Here is a 19,192-nt window from a genome sequence, read left to right as displayed (position 1 = left end):
TAAAAAAGAGTAACCAAACCAGGTGGTAGTGGTGCACACCTTTAATTCAGCACTTAGGAGGCAGAGGCAGGTGGATCTCTGTGTGTTCGAGGTCAGCCTGGTCTACAGAGCGAGATCCAGGACATGCTCCAAAAGCTACACAGAGAAACCCTGTCTTTAAAAAAAAAAAGAGAGAGAGTAACCATATGAAGTATGTTTTTTTATTTTTATTTTTTATTTCTGTCACCCTTTAGTATTCCCAGGAGGTTGTCTCCAGGACCCCCTCAGATACCTAGATGCAAAGATGCCAAATATGCTCAAGTCCCCTTGGCAGAGGGGGGCAGTGTTTGTATGTGACATACACACACCCTTCTGCATACGTCATCTCAGGATGACTGACAATACCTAACTCAGTGTAAATGCTGTGTGGACAGATGTTCACCCATTGTCTGGGGTGTGAGGACAGGAACTCCTGAACATTTCTACTTGTACTTGGCTAAAACCATGGGTATAGAACCCATGGATATGGAGGGTCAACTGTGTTACCTCATTTACCCTAGGTGAGGAGACTGAGGCACAGAACAAGTCAAGCCCTTGTTTATGAGCATAGATGGCCTGGGGCTGGACCAGAACTCCAGTCAAGATGACCCTAATACCACTGCCACTCTCTAGCATGTTCCATGGCTCCTCTGCTGTCATTCCTTGTAGGTAAATTCACCTGCATTGAGGCCCGATTCCACCTGGAGCGGCAGATGGGCTACTACCTGATCCAGATGTACATTCCCAGTCTGCTCATTGTCATCCTGTCCTGGATCTCCTTCTGGATCAACATGGATGCTGCACCAGCTCGTGTGGGACTGGGCATCACCACTGTACTCACCATGACCACACAGAGTTCTGGCTCCCGAGCCTCCCTACCCAAGGTGAGTAGCACCATTGAGGAGTACTGAACCCCAGAACAGAGAAGAATCCAGCATCCTTCATCCATGCCTAAGACATGGAGAACATACAGTGTGCGTCACCATGGATATACATACTGCGTATGGCATTGTTTCCAGAAGTTGCTGCCTGGACCACAGTTTCTAGGTTCTTAGCATCTTATTCAAAGAATTGAGGAGTGAGGGAAGATGCATACAGTTTGCAAAATAGCAAGAAAACTTTATTCATGAGCAAATCAAGAGTATAAATCAGAGCCAGGCAGTGGTGGCGCATGACTCTGATCCCAGCACTCGGGAGGCAGAGGCAGGCAGATCTCCATGAGTTTCAGGCCAGCCTGGGTTACAGAGTAAGTTCCAGGAAAGGCTCCAAAGCTACACAGAGAAAACCTGTCTCAAAAAACAAAAACAAAACAAAAAAATGAAGAGTATGAATCAGGCATTCTGCTAAAGACAGCAGCAGGCCACCAGAGAAAGAGAGGACTCAAGGGTATGTTTACTGTTTGGGACTTAATTTTATGGACCCTGAAAGAAGGAGAGACTGATGGCTAAAGAGTATGATCTGGGTGGCTCTCTGTTGTGATTGACAGATTTGAGTTATATACACTTTATTGTGCATGCTCTTTCCCATGATGCATCTGATTTTAATCTTATGCACACCCAATTACGCATAGGTATAAGCAGTAAATAAGGGTCAGGGTGTGGTGGCACATGTCTTTAATCCCAGCACTTGGCAAGCAGAGGCAAGTAGATCTCTGAGTTCAGGCTAACCTGGTCTACATAATGAGTTCCCAACTAGACAGGACTACATAGTGAGCCCCTGTCTCAAAACAAAGAACAGCAACAAAAGATGGTAAATGGAGAATTCTCCCTACAAGTTTGTTCAGAAGACACAGTATGCCTCACTGCTCATGCTTCCCAAACCAATTCAGACTGGAGCAGCCCCCTCCTTCCTGTACGTAGATACATCCAGAAGGATATTTGAATAGGAACTATCCACAAAAGGGAAGTTTTTCATGGCCATTATCCATTGTCCACAGTTGAATAATGCTGGGCATGCAACATGATGTAGGTGGGGGTCCTAGGTTGCTAGATGCATTGTTTGGAGAAGGATGATGTAGGTGGAGTCCCAGGTTGCTAAGCTAGTCCGTGCTCACCTGACTCAGCGTTCTAGCTCATCAGTCCTCCCACCAGACTCAACACAGACTCTGCTTAATTCGCCCTTAACACTAAACATAGTGTTCTGTTCCCTACACTGCTGTCCCTCCACATCTCCCTAGCGAGGAATAACAGTACTGCCATGCCCCTACTCCTTGGCACCCTCCTGTGAAGTACCATGCTGCTCCCCACTGCTGTCCATTGCTGCTGCTTCATCCTATTCTGCTTTTCCCTAACGCCAGGCCCAGCTTCTGCTACATTCACTCTAACTGTCCAAGGCACTTCCCACTCTGTCCACTAGCACCAGACACAGCATTGTATTCTGCTATTCATGCCACACCTGTGCTGGTGATACACAGTGTCTGCACTGTTTCCAGTCAGGACCACACATTACCTCTGATGTAACACAGGGACACTGAAAGAATATCCAAGATGTATTCCATGACCTTTACCTGCATTCACCAATTATTAGTACTTAGCCACATTTGTTTTATTTATATACAGAGATAGGAAGATATATAAATAGACACATAGCATAGATAGATGTTACATGTAAACAAGATAGATAGATTAAATGACATATATGCAGACATAAATATATACATATACACACATACATACATACATACATACTTACATACATACATACACTCCTAGCTAGCATTAACTGTTAACTTGATACAATCTAGAGTCATCTAAGGGTATTTCAGCTGAGGGATTGCATAGATCATATTGGCCTGTGGGCATGTCTATGGATAGATTGTCTTAACTGTTAATTGATGTAGAAAAGTTCAGCCCACTGTGGGCAGTACCATCCCTATGTAAGTGGTCCTGAGCTATATAAGAATGCTAGGGCCTGGAGAGATGGCTTAGAGGTTAAGAGCACTGGCTGCTCTTCCAGAGAACCTGGGTTCAATCCCCAGCACCCACATGGCAGCTCACAACTGTAAGTCCAGTTCCAGGGGATCTGACATCCTCACACAGACATACATGCAAGCAAAACACTAATGCACATAAAATAGAAATAAATAAATTATAAGAATGCTAGCTGAGCACAAGTGAGCAGAGAGCAAGCCAGCAAGCATGATTCTTCCGTGGTTTCTGCTTCAAGAACCTCTCTGAGGTTCCCACCCTGATTTCCCTCAATAATGAAATGTGAACTGAAAGTGTCAGCCATAGCAGCTTTCAGTCAGAGCATTTGTCACAGCAACAATAAAGAAACAAGAACAGATAGACAGACAGACAGACAGAGAGAGAGAGAGAGAGAGAGAGAGAGAGAGAGAGATGATAGAAGAGAGAGGGAGACAGACTATACATTAGATAGGTCTATAGATGATAGATACATACATAAATATATGATAGAGATAGGATAGAAGATAGATTGGATAGGTAAATAGATGCTAGACAGATAGATAGACAGAGAGACAGACAGGTAGATGATAAGTAGACAGTTGGAAGAAGTTATAAAAGATCAATGCTATATAAATAGATGATAGGTTATTAATAGGTTGATAGATAATTGATAGATGATTAATAAATAGATGATAGGTATAGGGTAGATAATTGGTCAATTATTCTACCTTTTTGTCTCTTCTGTAGCCCTGGTCACCATGTGTTGGTGGCTTTGGTGTTTCCTATGAGTCTCTGTGGTTCCACTCCTCTTCCCTCTTTCTGTCCCTCAGACTCATGATCTCAAGGTTGCTGGTTCTGCTCCACGTTCTCTGGATCTTTCTTCTGCCTCTTCAGATTCACTGTTGTCTCCTCCAGTGAAATTCTCATCTTCATTATTTTCTTTCAACGTCAGAGTTTTCATTTGGTTCTCTTATCATTTTTATCTTTTTATTAATGTGTTCTGTGTGGTGAGAGAATGTTCTCAAATTTTCCTTTAGTTTCTTTGTGTTGTTTTTGTTTTATTTGAGACAGAATCTACTCTGTAGCCCAAGCTGGCCTCAAATATATGGGCGATCCTCCACCCTCAGCCTCCTTAATTCTGGGAATACAAGTGTGTGCCACCATGCTCAGACTCCTATACTCAGTTTCTTTCAATTGCTTGAATATATTTAAGACAACTAATTCAATGTCTTTGTCTACCCACTGTGATAGTGGCACACATGCCCTTAGGATGCAGAGACAGGAGCATCAGGAGTTCTAAGTCATCCTCAGCTACACAGCAAGTTCAAGGCCAGCTATATGATATCCTGTTTTTAAAAATAATAAAATAAAGGGACTAGAGGGATGGCTTAGAGATTAAAAGCACTCGCTGCTCTTACAGAGGACCTGAGTTTAGTTCCCCGTTCCCACAACACAATCTCCTAGGAATCCAACCCCAGAAGATCCAATGTCTCTAGCCTCTTGTGCACATACCTATACACAGACATAACATATACATGTAACTAAAAATAAAATAAAATAATTAAATCCCTGTTAAGTCTGAGATCTGGTGTCCTCAGGTGCCACCCCTTTGACCCACCTTGTTTTCCTGTAACTGGGTCATTTTTCTGGTGGGAGAGTTTTTTTTGTTTTGTTTTGTTTGTTTGTTTGCACATCTTATAAATTGTTTATATTACATAATACAACAGGGCAATTTTTGGAACTCAGGTTCTACCCCCTAAGGACTTGTTGATGTCTGTTCTTAACTCTGTCCGAACTGTTGCTGTGAACCTGTCTCCTCTGTTATATCAACCACTGAAGTCTGGCTCACTCAGCCTAGTGACCACGCAAAAAAAACCACACAGATTTTTATGGAATGTCCAGATCCTATGCACATCCCCATCTCTTCCTGAGAGAGTCTATTAGAGTCAGTACTAGTCAGGCACTTTACAGCTTGGCCTCAGCCTTTACTTCCTGCTCAGGGCTCAGGGAGGCCTGGGTCCTCTCTGAGCACTCTCAGATTAGTCTGCTGTGGCATCTCATGACACAGCTCACTTTCCTGAACTTTTCATTTAACATTGCAAAGGCTTGAACCCAGGCCCTTGAGCTTGCCAGGCAAGTGCCCCACTACTGAGCTACGTCCGTCCCCGGTCCCCTCTTTAGTTTTTTGATTAACCTGTCGTTTTGCCTCAGTGCCTCTGATAGCAATTGCCACTAATTGTTTTCAACAAATGTCCCCCCGATTAAAAAGATACAAATGAAAACTGTTCCCACTGGGCCCACTCCAAATCAGGTCAAATAAAGGCAGCCTGTGAGTAGGAGTTCTAAGTGAACAGCTAGGGAGGTCGAAGGAGGCGAGCAGGGCCCAGGGAACCGGTTTGAAGTGGCTCCTCTGCCCTCTCCAGTGGCTGCCTGGTGGTTGGTTATTACTGTGCTTTTCCGGCTGCTGATTGTCAAGGCTGCTGTGGTCTGGAGGGTTAGGATAGGAGCAGAGCAAGTTAAAGCGCCCGAAGCCCCGGGGGAAATGAATTCATGCATACAGCCACTCTATAGCATCGCTCTCTATTCCCCCAAAAGATGGAGATGATTGATATCCACCATCCAATGAACAAAAACAGTGCGGTGTATCCATACATAGAATATTATTAAGGCGTAACAATAAACTGCTGGGGCTAGAGAGACAGCTCAGTGGTTAAGAGCATTTGCTTCTCCTGCTGAGGACCGCCATTGGGTTCCCAGCACCCAGGTAGGGCAGTGCACAACCACCTGTAACTCCAGCTCTAGGGGGAACTGATGACATCTTCTGGACCCTGCGCACATGTGCGTCTACACGTACAAACGCACACACATACACACAAATAAATATAAAATTAATCTTTAAAAATAAATAAATGCAAATAAACTGCTGTTGTTGAATGCAACAGTAAGATAAACCGCAAAAGTATTATAAGTGGGAGAAACCAGTCACGGAAGGACACATGTTGTTAACATTATTTCATAAAGAAATTCTGGAATGTTCAGAACAGAAAAGCCATAGAAACATGTTAATCTTCAGGGATGGGGAAGCAGAGAAGTTTTCATACCAGTTTTCAACAGTTTTAAAACAATGCTATGAACTTGCTATTCTTTCCAAAATCCAGCTGCTTTTGTTGTTGTTACCTTTTTTCTTCATTTGGGGGTGATAGGGGACACATATAAGCAACAGTCTGTGTGGGGGTCAGAGAGCAACTTAGGGGAGTTGGTTTTCTCCTTCCACCATATGGGTCCTGGGGCTTGAACTCAGGTCATCAGGCTTGTCAGCAAGTGCCCTTTCTCCCGCTGAGTCATCTCTCAGCCATCAATTGCTTTTCTTGAATAAGTTCTCGCAGGGTTGTTATGAGCCTTTGGTAGTTAACAGAGTTCTAGGTCACGTGACTGTAGCAATTTCTGCCAGTGTGCTCAATGATTCTGTGAAGGGGCAGTTTCCCGGGGTCCTGACAGTGCTGTTTACCAACAGCCTCCTCTCGTGCTAATGCTCAGTCCAGCATCCTCTCAGACTTACATGCTATGCTCCACTCCACAAACAGAAGCGATGGAGGTGCACCATCCCCCTCTTATCCCTTCTCTCGTAAGCATCATCTCTTTTCCCTGACATTCTGCCCAGCTTGTTCAATATGCTTTTCCTAGCTTCCTCTGCTCCTGCCATCCAAATATCCCAGCTGAGGAGCAGTGGGCAGTGGGGAAAGTTACTGAAGATCAGCGATGTCCCATCCACACTCAATACAACAATCGCTTTTTTTTTTTTTTTTTTTTTTGGAGACAGGGTTTCTCTGGGTAGCTTTGGAGCCTATCCCAGAACTCACTCTGTAGACCACGCTGGCCTTGAACTCACAGAGATCCGCCTGGCTCTGCCTCCTGAGTGCTGGGATTAAAGGCGTGCGCCATCACGCCTGGCACAACAATCTCTTCTTATCCACAGGGGTCATATTCTAGAGACACTCCGCTATACTCTTCCTTTAGCCAGTGCATAAAACAACAGTGGTACCAAACCCTGTATGCCGTATTCTTTTCCTATACACACCATAACTGTGTAGACAAATGTGTTCTGCTGCGGAGCTGAAAAGATGGCTCCGTGGTTAGGAGTGCTTGCTGCTCTTCCAGAGGACCCAAGTGCAGTTCCCAGCATCACACTGGGCAGCTCACAAATATCTATATAACTCCAGCTCCAGAGGATCTGGTGACCCTATCTGGTCTCCTCATATGCTACACTCACATGCAAATATACACAGAGACATATAATCTAAAAACAAATCTTTTTTTTTGAAAAAATGCATTCTTAGGCTGGAGAGATGGCTCAGTGGTTAAGAGCACTGTTTTTCCAAGAGGACCCAGGTTCAATTTCCAGCACCCACAGGGTAGCTCATAATCTGTAACTGCAGTCCCAAAGGATCCTGTGCCCTCTCTGGCCTCTTGAGGAACTGCATGCTTATAGTGCACAGACATACACACAGGCAAAATACTTATATGCAAATATGTAAAAAATTTTTTTAAAAAGTATGTAAAATAAAAAATAAGGTTAAAATTTTCTTTAAATAAAAATTTGGGCCGGGCGGTGGTGGTGCACGCCTTTAATCCCAGCACTCGGGAGGCAGAGCCAGGTGGATTTCTGTGAGTTCAAGGCCAGCCTGGTCTACCAAGTGAGTTCCAGGAAAGGCGCAAAGCTACACAGAGAAACCCTGTCTCGAAAAACCAAAAAAAAAAAAAAAAAAATTGTTGCTGATGTAGATTTTAGCAATGTCAGCAAAGGATTATTTTTCTTTCCGTATTAAATTGTATTAAATTGAGAACTTCGAAGCCTTGTAAGCCGGGTGGTGGTGGTGCATGCCTTTAATCCCAGCACTCGGGAGGCAGAGCCAGGTGGACCTCTGTGAGTTCAAAACCAGCCTGGGCTACAGAGTGAGTTCCAGGAAAGGCGCAAAGCTACACAGAGAAACCCTGTCTCAAAAAACAAAAACAAAAAGCAAAAAAAAAAAAAAAAAAAGAGGCTTTTGTAGCTTTTCTTGTCATATCCAAATTCCCTGCTTGTCTGTTTTTGCACTTTGGAGCCATTATTAAGTAAATAATACTTGTGCTTCGGCCACAGTCAATCTGATAATGCGCATGCCTACTCAGTGATTGGTAGACGTCTGCAGTGTATACAAAGTGGATACACTTGGGAAAGGACAGCGTATGTTGCTAGCAGGATGGAGGAGTATGATGCAAGAGTTCATCACACTGTTCAGAACAGTGTATGGCTTAAAACTTACAAGCTGCAATATTTCAGGACATTGTCCTCTCCGCTCACCTCCCGTGCTCTCTCCCATCCTCACACCAGGTGTCCTATGTGAAAGCCATTGACATTTGGATGGCTGTGTGCCTGCTCTTCGTGTTCTCGGCTCTGCTGGAATATGCGGCCGTGAACTTCGTGTCTCGGCAACACAAGGAGCTGCTGCGATTTAGGAGGAAGCGGCGACATCACAAGGTAGGCCTTTGGGGCGTGGCCTAGGGAGGGGCATCTGGTGGACAGAGGAAGATCTCTGAGCAGTCCGGTTACCCTTGCTTCATTGGGCTGTCCCCATGGGCAGGGCAAGTGAGAGTGAGGGATCGAATCCTGAAAAGCTTGACTTTTCCCCTTGTGAATAATGACCTAGTTGGCTACCAAGAGCCTCTCTTTAACCACAGCAACAGTGCTGTAGGGATCATGTGACATCAAGAAGCAAATGCCTGTAGTCAGGACAATAACCAGCTTCATCCTGCAGACAGGGCAGGCTGGGGCAGGCCTGCTGTTGGTTTTCTGCAATGTGACTTCAAGCCGGCCTGGCTCTGGGCTCCATTTCTTCATCATCTACAAAGACTGGCTTGGTGGGAGACTGTGCTGAGGGTGAAGTCAGAGGTTCCAAGGAAGCTTTCAACTCTGTCCCTGCCACACCGGCGTCAAGGATGAAAACTATCACACACACACACACACACACACACACACACACACACACACACACGGCTCCCCATTAGTATGTTATTTAAACACTGGCAACATGATTCAATTAACTCTACCATAGGATGATCTTCTAGGGCAGGTCCAGACAACAAGGTCTTTCTATGTCTTTACTGGAAAAGATTTGGCAGGCTAGATGGAACCTCCTAGAAGGCTTAGCCTTACCTACTGCCCTTTAGACACCAAGTCCCTCCTTTGGAGTAGTAATCATCTATAGACACTGTGGTGCATACTTGCAATTCCAGTACTTGGGTATGATGTGCAGAGGCTGGAGGATCGGGAGTTCAAGGTCAGCCTGGACTACAGCATGAGACTCTGTCTCAAAAAAAGTGGGGGCTGGAGTAGAGTGCTCACCTAGCATTTGTGAAGCCCCTCCCCCCATTCCATACCTCACACTGCATAAATCCAGACATGAAAGCACATCTGTAGTCCCAGCACTTGGAGGTAGAGGGAGGAGAATCAGAAGTTCAAAGCCATCCTTTGCTATATCAAGTTCAAGGGGAAACTTGAGCTACATGAGATCTTTTCTCAAAAAAAAAAAATCTGAAATAAAATGAGGTGCAGTGATTTCCACTGTAATCCCAGAACTCTGAAAGCTGAGGCAGGAAGATCAAAAGCTCAAGGTTAAAAGCTAGGAAAGGTTAACTGAAGAAGGGAAATCCTCTAGGCAGCCATGGGGAAGCCATCATCCAGACTGGGCAAAGACTTCCCCCTGTGGCTGCTTTGGAGGCCCCCATGCTCCTGTGAGTAACCCTTCACCCAGCCCCGTAAGTAAGCCCAACAACATCACTGTTGAGGTAGAGATATCAAGGCTAGCCTTGGCTACAAGAAAAGAAAGAAAAAAAGGGAAGGAAGGAAGGGAGGGGAGAAATAGAAAGGGGGAGAAAGGGATAAAGGAAGAGAGGAGCTGGAGAGCTGGTACAGTGGTTAGGAACACAGGCTGAGCTGGATCGTGGAGGCACACACCTTTAATCCCAGCACTCAGGAGGCAGAAGCAATTGGATCTCTGTGAGTTCAAGGCCAGCCTGGTCTACAGAGAGAGTTCCAGGACAGCTAGGACTACTGCATAGAGAAACTCTGTCTTGAAAAACCAACCAATCAATCAATCAATGAGACCAATGTCAGTTACTTGGGCTCACACTATGGAAGACCTCCCTTTGGCATCTGGGTGTGGTTTGCACTGAAGTCCTGCAGATTTGGGCTGCGGAAACCTCCCTTGAGTAATAAGCCTGAGCAGGTTTTGAAGCTCTTGCTGGTGAGTGGCAAGGAACTAGCCCTGGGCTGGATTTCTTTCAGCCAGTGATCTGGGCCAGGCTCCCCAACACCCACTGTTTTTCCATGTTTTCAAATGCTGCCTCATCTGCTGGGCAGAAAGCATCCAGTCTTTCAAGTCCCTGGCCCACCTCATTAGAAGGGTCCTCAGGAAGCTTCTGTGGGGCCCAGATGCAGCAGACGCTCCAGATCCCTCGGGTGGGTTCCACAGTCTGTGTTCCAGTTTCTTGCTCCGTCCCCAAGTGTCTCCAGGCAGATGAATATGCTTGTCCTGTCATCTGCTGGTTGCAGTCAGAATAGCAAGCCTTTGCCCGTCATTCCTCAGGCATTTCCTTTCTCCAGGATACAAGGGGCTGCTGTCTATCTAGATGGAGCCAAACCTCTTCCCCTGCCAATGAGTAACAGATAAGGAAGGTGGAGCATAAATCTCCGAAAATGTCTGGGAAAGCTAATGTGATGTTTCCCATACCAAGAGAGTCTGTTATATATGGTAGGGATTTATGTTGTGGTGGTGCTCCTCTTTGTCTAGAGACGGTTAATTATATACACGACGTACTTACTACTCACTTACTGCAAATGTCACTCCAAGTTTTTCCTTTTCTTTATTTGCTTTTAGAGACAGTCTCATGTAGCCCAGGCTGGCCTTGAATACTCTGTGTGTGTGTGTCTGTGTGTGTGTCTGTGTGTGTCTGTGTGTGTGTGTGTACACACACTCACAAATGTCCATGAATGTCTACATATGCAGAAATACAGTGATCAGAGAACAACTTGTAAGAATCTGTTCTCTCCTTCTATTGTGTGAGTCCTAGGGATTGAACTCAGGTTTTCCAGGCTTAGCAGCAAGCACTTTTACCCACTGAGCCATCTTATCAGCCCATACCTGCTTTATTCATTTTTAAATCTTTTTAAAGTTTATTTTTATTTTATGTCTATAAATATTTGTCTGTGTGGATGTATGTGCCCAGTGCCAGAGGAGACAAAAAAAATGGTTCTAAAACTGGAGTTAGAGACAGTTGTGAGCCACCATGTGGGAGCTGGGAACCAAACCCAGGTCCTCTGCAAGAACAGCCAGTGTTCTTGAGTGCTGAGCCGTCTCTCCAGCCTGACTGCTTTCTTAGAGCATCAGCGTGGCTCAGCGCTAGCTGCGTTAGTTCTGAGTTAGAGCTGCAGATGTGTAGAGACCGTTTACACTTCTGTGTCCTCCATTCCCATGCTGTCAGCACTGGGGCTGTGTTGTGTGGTGACAACAGCCATAAAAAAGGGAAAACAACAGTCTCTATTCTCTGCCTCCTAACAGTAAGGGCAAGTTTATGTTTAGATGCTGTGGGATAATGCTTTTGTACACTGATTTAATAAAACACTGATTGGCCAATAGCCAGGCAGGAAGTATAGGTGGGATAAGCAGACAAGGAGAATTCTGGTAAGAGGAAGGCTGGGTCAGGAGACACCAGCCCGCAATCCAGGGAGCAGCATGTAATGGCACACAGGTAAAGCCATGAATAACATGGCAACATATAGATTAACAGAAATGGGCTAAGTTTAAATGTAAGAGCTAATCAATGGAAAGCCTGAGCTAATGACCAAACAGTTTTAATTAATATAAGCCTCCATGTGTTTACTTGGGTCTGAGTGGCTGAGGACCAAACAGGACACAGAAAAACTTCAGCTACATTTAGATGTAATGAAGTCCCAGGTCCCTTGCCAGCCCCTGGGTCCAGGAATGTGCTGGTTCCCACATTCCTCTTCTTGGCCTTGGTGTGAAGCCTCCACCACCTTCCAGTGTTGGCTTTGCACCTGTCTGCCCTCGGTATGTGACCCACATTCTCTTTCTTCCACGGTGAATTCTGAGATGCACTCACTGAACATTTCCCGGTCATTAGCCATGTGTCTGATGCAGAATGCAACCCCACTTAGATAAACCAAAGGAATGAAGAGAAGAAAATATGTCAAAGGAGGCTGGGTGGGCTGGAGAGCTCCCTCAGATAGATATTGAGGAGCACTTGCTAATCTTGTAAAGGACCCAGGTCTGATTCTCAGCACCCACAATGGTAGCCCATAACTGTCTGTAACTCCAGGTCCAGGATACCTGTCACTCTCCCGGCCAATGAAGGCACTACCTACACTTAGAACATAAACACATGCAGGAAAAACATCCATGCACATAAAATAAGTAAGTCTAAGAAAAACAATTAAGGAGGCTGGGGCTGGTGAAGATGCCATTTACTGAAGTAATAATATTGCTAGGTTTTGGGCCTCTGCACCAAAAGAACATGTCTGTCTGCTCAGTGCTTGTTTCAGGGTGCTGGGTGTTGCTGGTTTGGGGGACAGGACCTCGTGTACTTCAAGCTGACCTCCGTCTGTGTGGCTCAGCCGACCTTGAACTCTTGATCCTCTTGCTTCTACTTCCAAACACTGGGGTGACAGGCTGCACCACAGCTGCTTGTTCACAAAGCTTTCTCTCTAGGGCAGTGGTTGTCAACCTCCTGATGCCATGACCCTTTAATACAGTTCCTCATGTTGTGGGGACCCCCCAAGCACAAAATTATTTTTGTTGCTCCTTCATAACTGTAGTTTTACTACTGTTATGAATCCTAATGTAAATATCTGTGTTTTCTGGTGATCTTAGGCGACCCCTGTGAAAAGGTCATTCTCCTTCAAACCACCACCACCCCCCAAGGGGGTCGTGGCCCACAGGTTGAGAACTGCTGATCTAATGGGAGGGGCAAGATCAGCAAAGGAATCAGAACCCAGTGGAATCGGAGCTTCTCCTCGGGGTCACTCACAGGGCACTCTCCAGGACAGCTAGCCTGTCTTTGGGAGCTCAAGGGGCACCTAAGTGGGAGGCCAGGGCTCCCATTTTTGGAGGCAGAGGCAAAGCGGAGAGAATAACTTGAACTCAACCAAAGAGGAATTCAGCCCAACATCCTCAAACGTGAGGGAATGTTTCAGGGTGACTGAAGAATAATGTCACACAGAAAATGGCATGAAGGGAGACGGAACAGGTGGACACACGCCAGGGAATCTGAGGCCTTCTTTAGCACTGGAAGAATTTAATTATCCTGAGGTCAGCAGCAGCCTGCTAGAAAGTTCTTAGTAGAACAAGGCATAGTCGCACACACCCATAATCCCAGCATTTGGTATACTGAGGCGGGAAGACTGAGACATCCAGGTCAGCCAGATGGTGGCATGCCCAAGGGTGGCAGAGGCATGGGAAGATCAGAGTATTGGACCCTGTATTGCATTTCTTACTCTCGTTGGCACTGTCTTTTGGGGGAAAAGCAAGACAGAATTCCTCTCCTGGAAGTTTTTGGTATCCAGGAGGGCAATGTGAGCTGGTGGACCTTGCCAGCACCACACACTGAATTGGCGGCTCAGCTGCAGCTGAAACACTGGCCTTGGCCTGGAGACATGGTTCAGCCACTAAAGTGCTTCTGGCTTAAGCGTGAGAACCAGAAGTGCCAGGCCAGTGGGGTAGCCCGCCTGTGATCTCAGCTCAAGGGAGGCAGACACGGGATCCCGGGAGCAAGCCGGCCAGCACGAGACTAGCTGAACTGGTGAGCTCTGGGTTCAATTGAGAGACCTGGTCTCAACAAAGAAGGACAGGAATCCAGGAAGATACCTGACATCAACCTTTGGCCTCCACATGTCCCACACACATGCACACATGTGCCCACACACCTGTGAGCACACATACACACAGAAAACAAAACAAACACCTTGGCCTTTGGTCCTGTTGTGGAACTGCAGGTTAAGGGGACCGACCAGGGCATGACGGAGCTGGCTGGGAAAGGGCTGAACCACTAGGATCGGGGATCAAACATTTTACAAAGGAGGAGAAGGCCAAGAAAGCCAGCAGGGGTACAGATCACATGGGAAATGGGGTGGGGCTGGAAAGGTAAGTTGGAGCCGAATAACAAAGAGCCTGTGACAAGCTTATGGAAATCAGAAGACTATTGGAGGTGATGGCATGGGAACTTGAGGCAGGAAGAAGCCATGGCTTCCCTGACTCATAACATGGGAAAGCCAGGAGCTTTCTGCTCCTTCCCGGGCCATCACGGGGTGGGGAAGATGGGAAGGATGCAACAGAGGCAAAGCAGGGGATGTCTGCAAACCACTCTCCAAAACTCTAACCCAAACCCAGGCCAGCCTGGAGCCACCTACTCAGTGAAGTCTCCAGTGGTTAAAAAGCCTTGAGAAGAAACCTTGAAATCATTCTCAGGCACCAGGAAGGAAGTTACCAGTATGAGGTCACAAGTCAGTAAATGACAAAGCCCCACAGCCTGGTGTGGAGCTCGGGCCTCAGAATCTGTACCCATTCCCATCCCCTGGCTTGCATCTGTTTCAGCATGCGAGTGGCACCCCTCTACTTGGCTGAACTCCCCAGCCAGCCAGACTGCCTCCAGCAACTGGGGACACAAAGCCTAAGAGACAGGGAGGATCAGATGGCATGGCCTGGTCCCCCAGGGGAGTGCCTTGCAGGGAGGGTGCCCAGCCCTTGTCTTATTTTAAGTAGAGCCCCATGCTGAATCTGTTTCAGGATGATGAGGGTGGAGAAGGCCGCTTCAACTTCTCCGCCTATGGGATGGGGCCAGCCTGTCTGCAGGCCAAGGATGGCATCTCTGTCAAGGGTGCCAACAACAACAACACCACCAACCCCCCTCCTGCACCGTCCAAGTCCCCGGAGGAGATGCGGAAACTCTTCATCCAGAGAGCCAAGAAGATCGACAAGATATCGCGAATTGGGTTCCCCATGGCCTTCCTCATCTTCAACATGTTCTACTGGATCATCTACAAGATCGTCCGAAGGGAGGATGTCCACAACAAGTGAAGGCTCTGGGGTGGGGTGGGGGGTTGGGAGAGGGTGGTGGGAGGAGCACCGAGGCTGGGAGCCAGGGGAGGAGGGAGAGAGGGAGAGCGCACACCCATCTCCCTCCACCAAGTGCAATAGAGACCACAGGGGTGGATACTTCCAGGGTATGGCAATATTCATCTAGCCTCCGAGGGCATGAGTTGGGGGGTGCTTTTCAAATACAGCAACTGAGGACCATGAGGGGTGGGGTGGGGGTGAGGGAGGGGGATCGGGGAATCACAGCTTTCAAAATTCAAGTCCATTGGTTTGATTGGGGGGGGGTCTCCTGTTTGGAGGTCAGTGCCGCCTGCCCCAGAGCAGGAAAGTAGTGTAATATATGACATATAACCATGCTTAACGTTAATGCAAATCCCACAAGAACAAAAGACGCATCTCTTAAATCAGCCTAGTAACTGCTTAAACTTTTAAAATCCCCAAAGTGATGGACAATTTTTCCCAGAGTAGAAATGGTCACTAATAAGCTTGCTGTGGTATGTGCCCACATCACACCCTTACAAATGCCATGTCTGTCTTCAAACTGACCCCGGTGGACACATGCCAAAAAGCCATTCCACCTCTGCTTCGAGAGGGTCACATGACATAGGCGTGGGTCGTGGAGATGGATAAAGGTGGACTAACAGCAGGAAGTGACTGAGGAGAAGGACCATTGCAGAAGCCTGGGGATGGAGAACCCAGGAACCCCCCCAACAGAGCACCAAGCTTGCTCCTCTTGCTTCTGCGCTTCAGCGCCAGCCCAACTCAGTGCCAGCTCTACGGCCGCCATGGTCTTCTCGTTGTATTACCAATATGCAATCTTTTTTATTGTTTAAAAAAAAAAAGTAATAATCTTGAGAAACAATATGGGGAGAGACTGAGTGTAAACCCATGAACTTTTTTCCAAATGTCTATTTTTTTTGGAGAGTCTCTTTGGAACTGCAAGTAGGTGCATTATGGGAAAGGTGGGCCTGGCCGAAACAGGTCCCAAATGCCAGGCGGGAATACAGTTTGAAGATGTGAAAGGGAAGCCACCGATGCTGCTGCTGCTGCTGCCCATTCTGTTTACAGGTGGGAAGAGACAATGATATTTAGAAAGTCCACTCATTATATTTTGACATTTCATATATCATAACATGGGAAGCTTGGGGGAATGACCCCATTATATTTTTATAAGTCTTTTTTTTTTTTTTTAAAGATGCTTTGCACAGCTTTAACATGTAGGAAAGTTAGACAAATAGTTCTCTTTCCTTCTAACTCTGAAGTGCCAGAAGGGTCCCAGACTAGCCAGGGCACTCCAGGGAAAGAGACAGGGACTGAGATGAACTGAGTTGGAAGAAGGAGTCCCGCTGACAGGTCTGGATATGCACAGAACCACCCTACCCATGGCACAAATCCTGTCCCAGTCCTGCGGCCTGTGGCTAGGGCACTGGCATGGCACTTCTGTCCTAGCGCTTTACAGTCTTGGCCTTGGGTCAGAGTTAGAGGTAGGATGGAGATTGATCGCTGACAATCAGCTAGGGAGCTTAGGGGCAGGATGGAGAAGTGGGATGATGAGGTGATGCCTACCTGCCCCCCTGCCATGCACTTTCCCTGGGGAGTTTTCCGCTCTCCCCTGTGGCATCGAAGCTAATGCCTAGATGGGTCTAAAACAGAGGAAGCCAAGACAAAGACCATGAGTTCTGAGTAAAGATGCACTGTGCAGCCAGAGGGATGAGACTGAACTGCTAGTATCCCGCCAGGTTCAGCAACCGGCCCGTGCCTTGCCTCCTCTTGGACTGTGAGATCCAAAAAAACAATCTACGTTTCGGCTCTGGGTAAGGGGGCACAGGACCTTTGTTTACAGGAAATCTTGAGCAGTGGGAGCCCTGTGAGTGTACGACTCTCATCTAAGGTTTGTCCTTTCCCACCGGAAAAATGTTCGAAGTGGGAAAAGTGAAGATGGCCTTGAATAGCCAGAGTTCAGGATGAAGACGCCAGTGTGTGGAGCCGTGAGCATCTTCCTCAGCACAAGAGGAGGAATCTCGTCACTCCAGGGCTGTGCATCTTAGGAGAGGCTGCAATCAGTCCTTTCCAGTGGCACTTTATCCCCTTTATTTAGGTAACAGATATTTGTAACAGAAAATAACCAATGGAGCCCTCTCCTTACTGTGCACAGACTGACTCAAGACCAGGTGAATGGGGCGACCACAGGAGGCACCAGGACACATCAGAATCTGTGCTGAACACAGAACCACCCAGCACCTTCCAAAATGGTCTCCACGGGAAGCATCTGGAATCACCCTAAGACAGAGAAATCAATGAACCATTTGCCCAGTCTCATCTGGGCTCCTAGGTCCCCGTGTCATCATTTTGGAATGGTCCATTGTGAGCTGTCTGGCCCAGGTGGCCAATTCAGCAAAGCAATGGGCTCACATCTTTGAGACATACTGGGGAATGTCACTGAAACCCTTCAGACCATAAGCAAAGAGACAACCTGAATCAAGCCTACGGTTAATACACAAAATGCTCTTGGGTGGATGTCCAAGCTTTGGTCTCTCTGAATGCACTGTGAAGAGAATGGGACAGTATCTGAACTCTCCCTGGCTCTACCTGCTATGAATCTGTGTTTACACTGAGGATCTTTGCACAACTTAAAGCTTACCATCGTTTTGATTTCTCAGGCTTCCATGCAAGCATGTAGATTTATGCACAGTTGCACTGATCTACACAATTCCTGTTGCTTCTCTTCTTCAGAAAATTTGCAAATTTGCTTTTCCTCTTGTACCACTTTTAATCAAAACTTGAAGGAAGGAAGGAAGGAAGGAAGGAAGGAAGGAAGGAGAGAGAGAGAGAGAGAGAGAGAGAGAGAGAGAGAGAGAGAGAGAGAGAAAGAAAGAAAGAAAGAAAGAAAGAAAGAAATTTGAACTAGATAATTTAGGCCAAAGCTTTCAGGTGACCCCAATGAACAGGGCAAGGCTTTCCCAATTTCCCCTTTAGGCTGAGCACAAAGGGCCCTATGTCCTGGGATTACAGGTATAAAATGGATGTTTCAGTATATGGAAATCTGATGTCCGTGCAGAGAATACCTTACCCGTTTTGAAGCTCTTCTTCAGTACATACTGGTTTTCATGCATAGTGTGAAACTTGGAAAGGGGCATAGAGGAGCAGATGACTTCAATTCACCTCCAAAGCTGCAGCTTATCCTAGGAGCCAGGTGGGGACACCAACTGCTCCAGGGATCCCATTGGTTTCAGAAATAAATGACTCCACTCTGCCCTCTGCTGGAATTTTCTAGCACCTGCAAGACCCTTCATGGCAAAGGCTCCCGTGGAAAATGTGTGTGTGTGTGTGTGTGTGTGTGAGAGAGAGAGAGAGAGAGAGAGAGAGAGAGAGAGAGAGAGAGAGAGAGAGAGAGAGAGAGAGAGAGATCTATTTTTCTATTAACTCTAGAAAAAAAGAAGGAAGTTTCACCCCAATTATTTCCTTTTCTAAACTATCAATAAATAGGAAAGTAATGCCTTTCAGAAGTATACCAATATTTTCCATTGCCTTTTTTTTCCTACTTGGGAGGCAAATAACCAAGAAGGCTGGTTCATTTCATCCAGCATATGCATCTTTACCAGCATCATAAAAAGAAGTAATGTCTTTGAGAGGCACCAGGATTACAGGACAGATTGGCACTTCAGTCAAGACGGTACTGCCACTGATAATTGTCTTCTGTCTTGCTTCATTGCAACATGCTGAAACCAAAGGGGGTTGTCACAACCCTGGCAGCGACTGCACCCTTTGAGGAAGATGACAAGCAGAGTGTATCTTTTCGGGGCTCTGAGGGTCACAGCCCTTTCCCAGCCAGGCTGGAAACCCAGTCCAGAACAAGGAACGTCACGCTGGAAGCTATCAATATCTATTTCATGATCATCTTCAGCACTTTCTACCTACCCTCCACCCTTAACTCTGCCCAGACAGGTGAGGCTGGGTTTTCTCGGGATGTCTCTTGGATTGATAAGTGGCCAATAAGTCTGAATCAGTGAATGACTTCTACCCATTGACTCAACTAGAACAATGTGTCTCCCACCCAAGCAAGCAGGAAACATATTCTTTAAATAGAACATGGATTCTGTTTTTCTACTTCAGAAATTTGAA

The 19,192-nt window shown here is 46.5% G+C and overlaps 1 protein-coding gene across 2 annotated transcripts in view; it reads left to right on the top strand.

Annotated features, from left to right (window-relative positions):
- Positions 1 to 15,052, top strand: part of Glra1 (glycine receptor alpha 1) — an 88,278-nt gene extending 73,226 nt beyond the window's left edge. Inside the window, exons 7-9 of one of the 2 annotated variants that reach the window (XM_059269342.1) lie at positions 688 to 902; positions 8,296 to 8,442; positions 14,762 to 15,052. In XM_059269342.1, coding sequence (XP_059125325.1) covers positions 688 to 902; positions 8,296 to 8,442; positions 14,762 to 15,052 — 653 coding nt within the window. Of the gene's footprint in view, positions 1 to 687; positions 903 to 8,295; positions 8,443 to 14,737 lie in introns of both variants that reach the window. The other variant, XM_059269341.1, reaches the window with a different exon arrangement.
- The last annotated feature ends 4,140 nt before the right edge of the window (positions 15,053 to 19,192 follow it).

Source organism: Peromyscus eremicus, chromosome 8a (genome assembly GCF_949786415.1).
Source record: "Peromyscus eremicus chromosome 8a, PerEre_H2_v1, whole genome shotgun sequence".
Taxonomy (NCBI): Eukaryota; Metazoa; Chordata; class Mammalia; order Rodentia; family Cricetidae; genus Peromyscus; species Peromyscus eremicus.
Note: the sequence above shows the minus strand (reverse complement) of the source record. Positions and strands in the feature narration are given on the sequence as shown.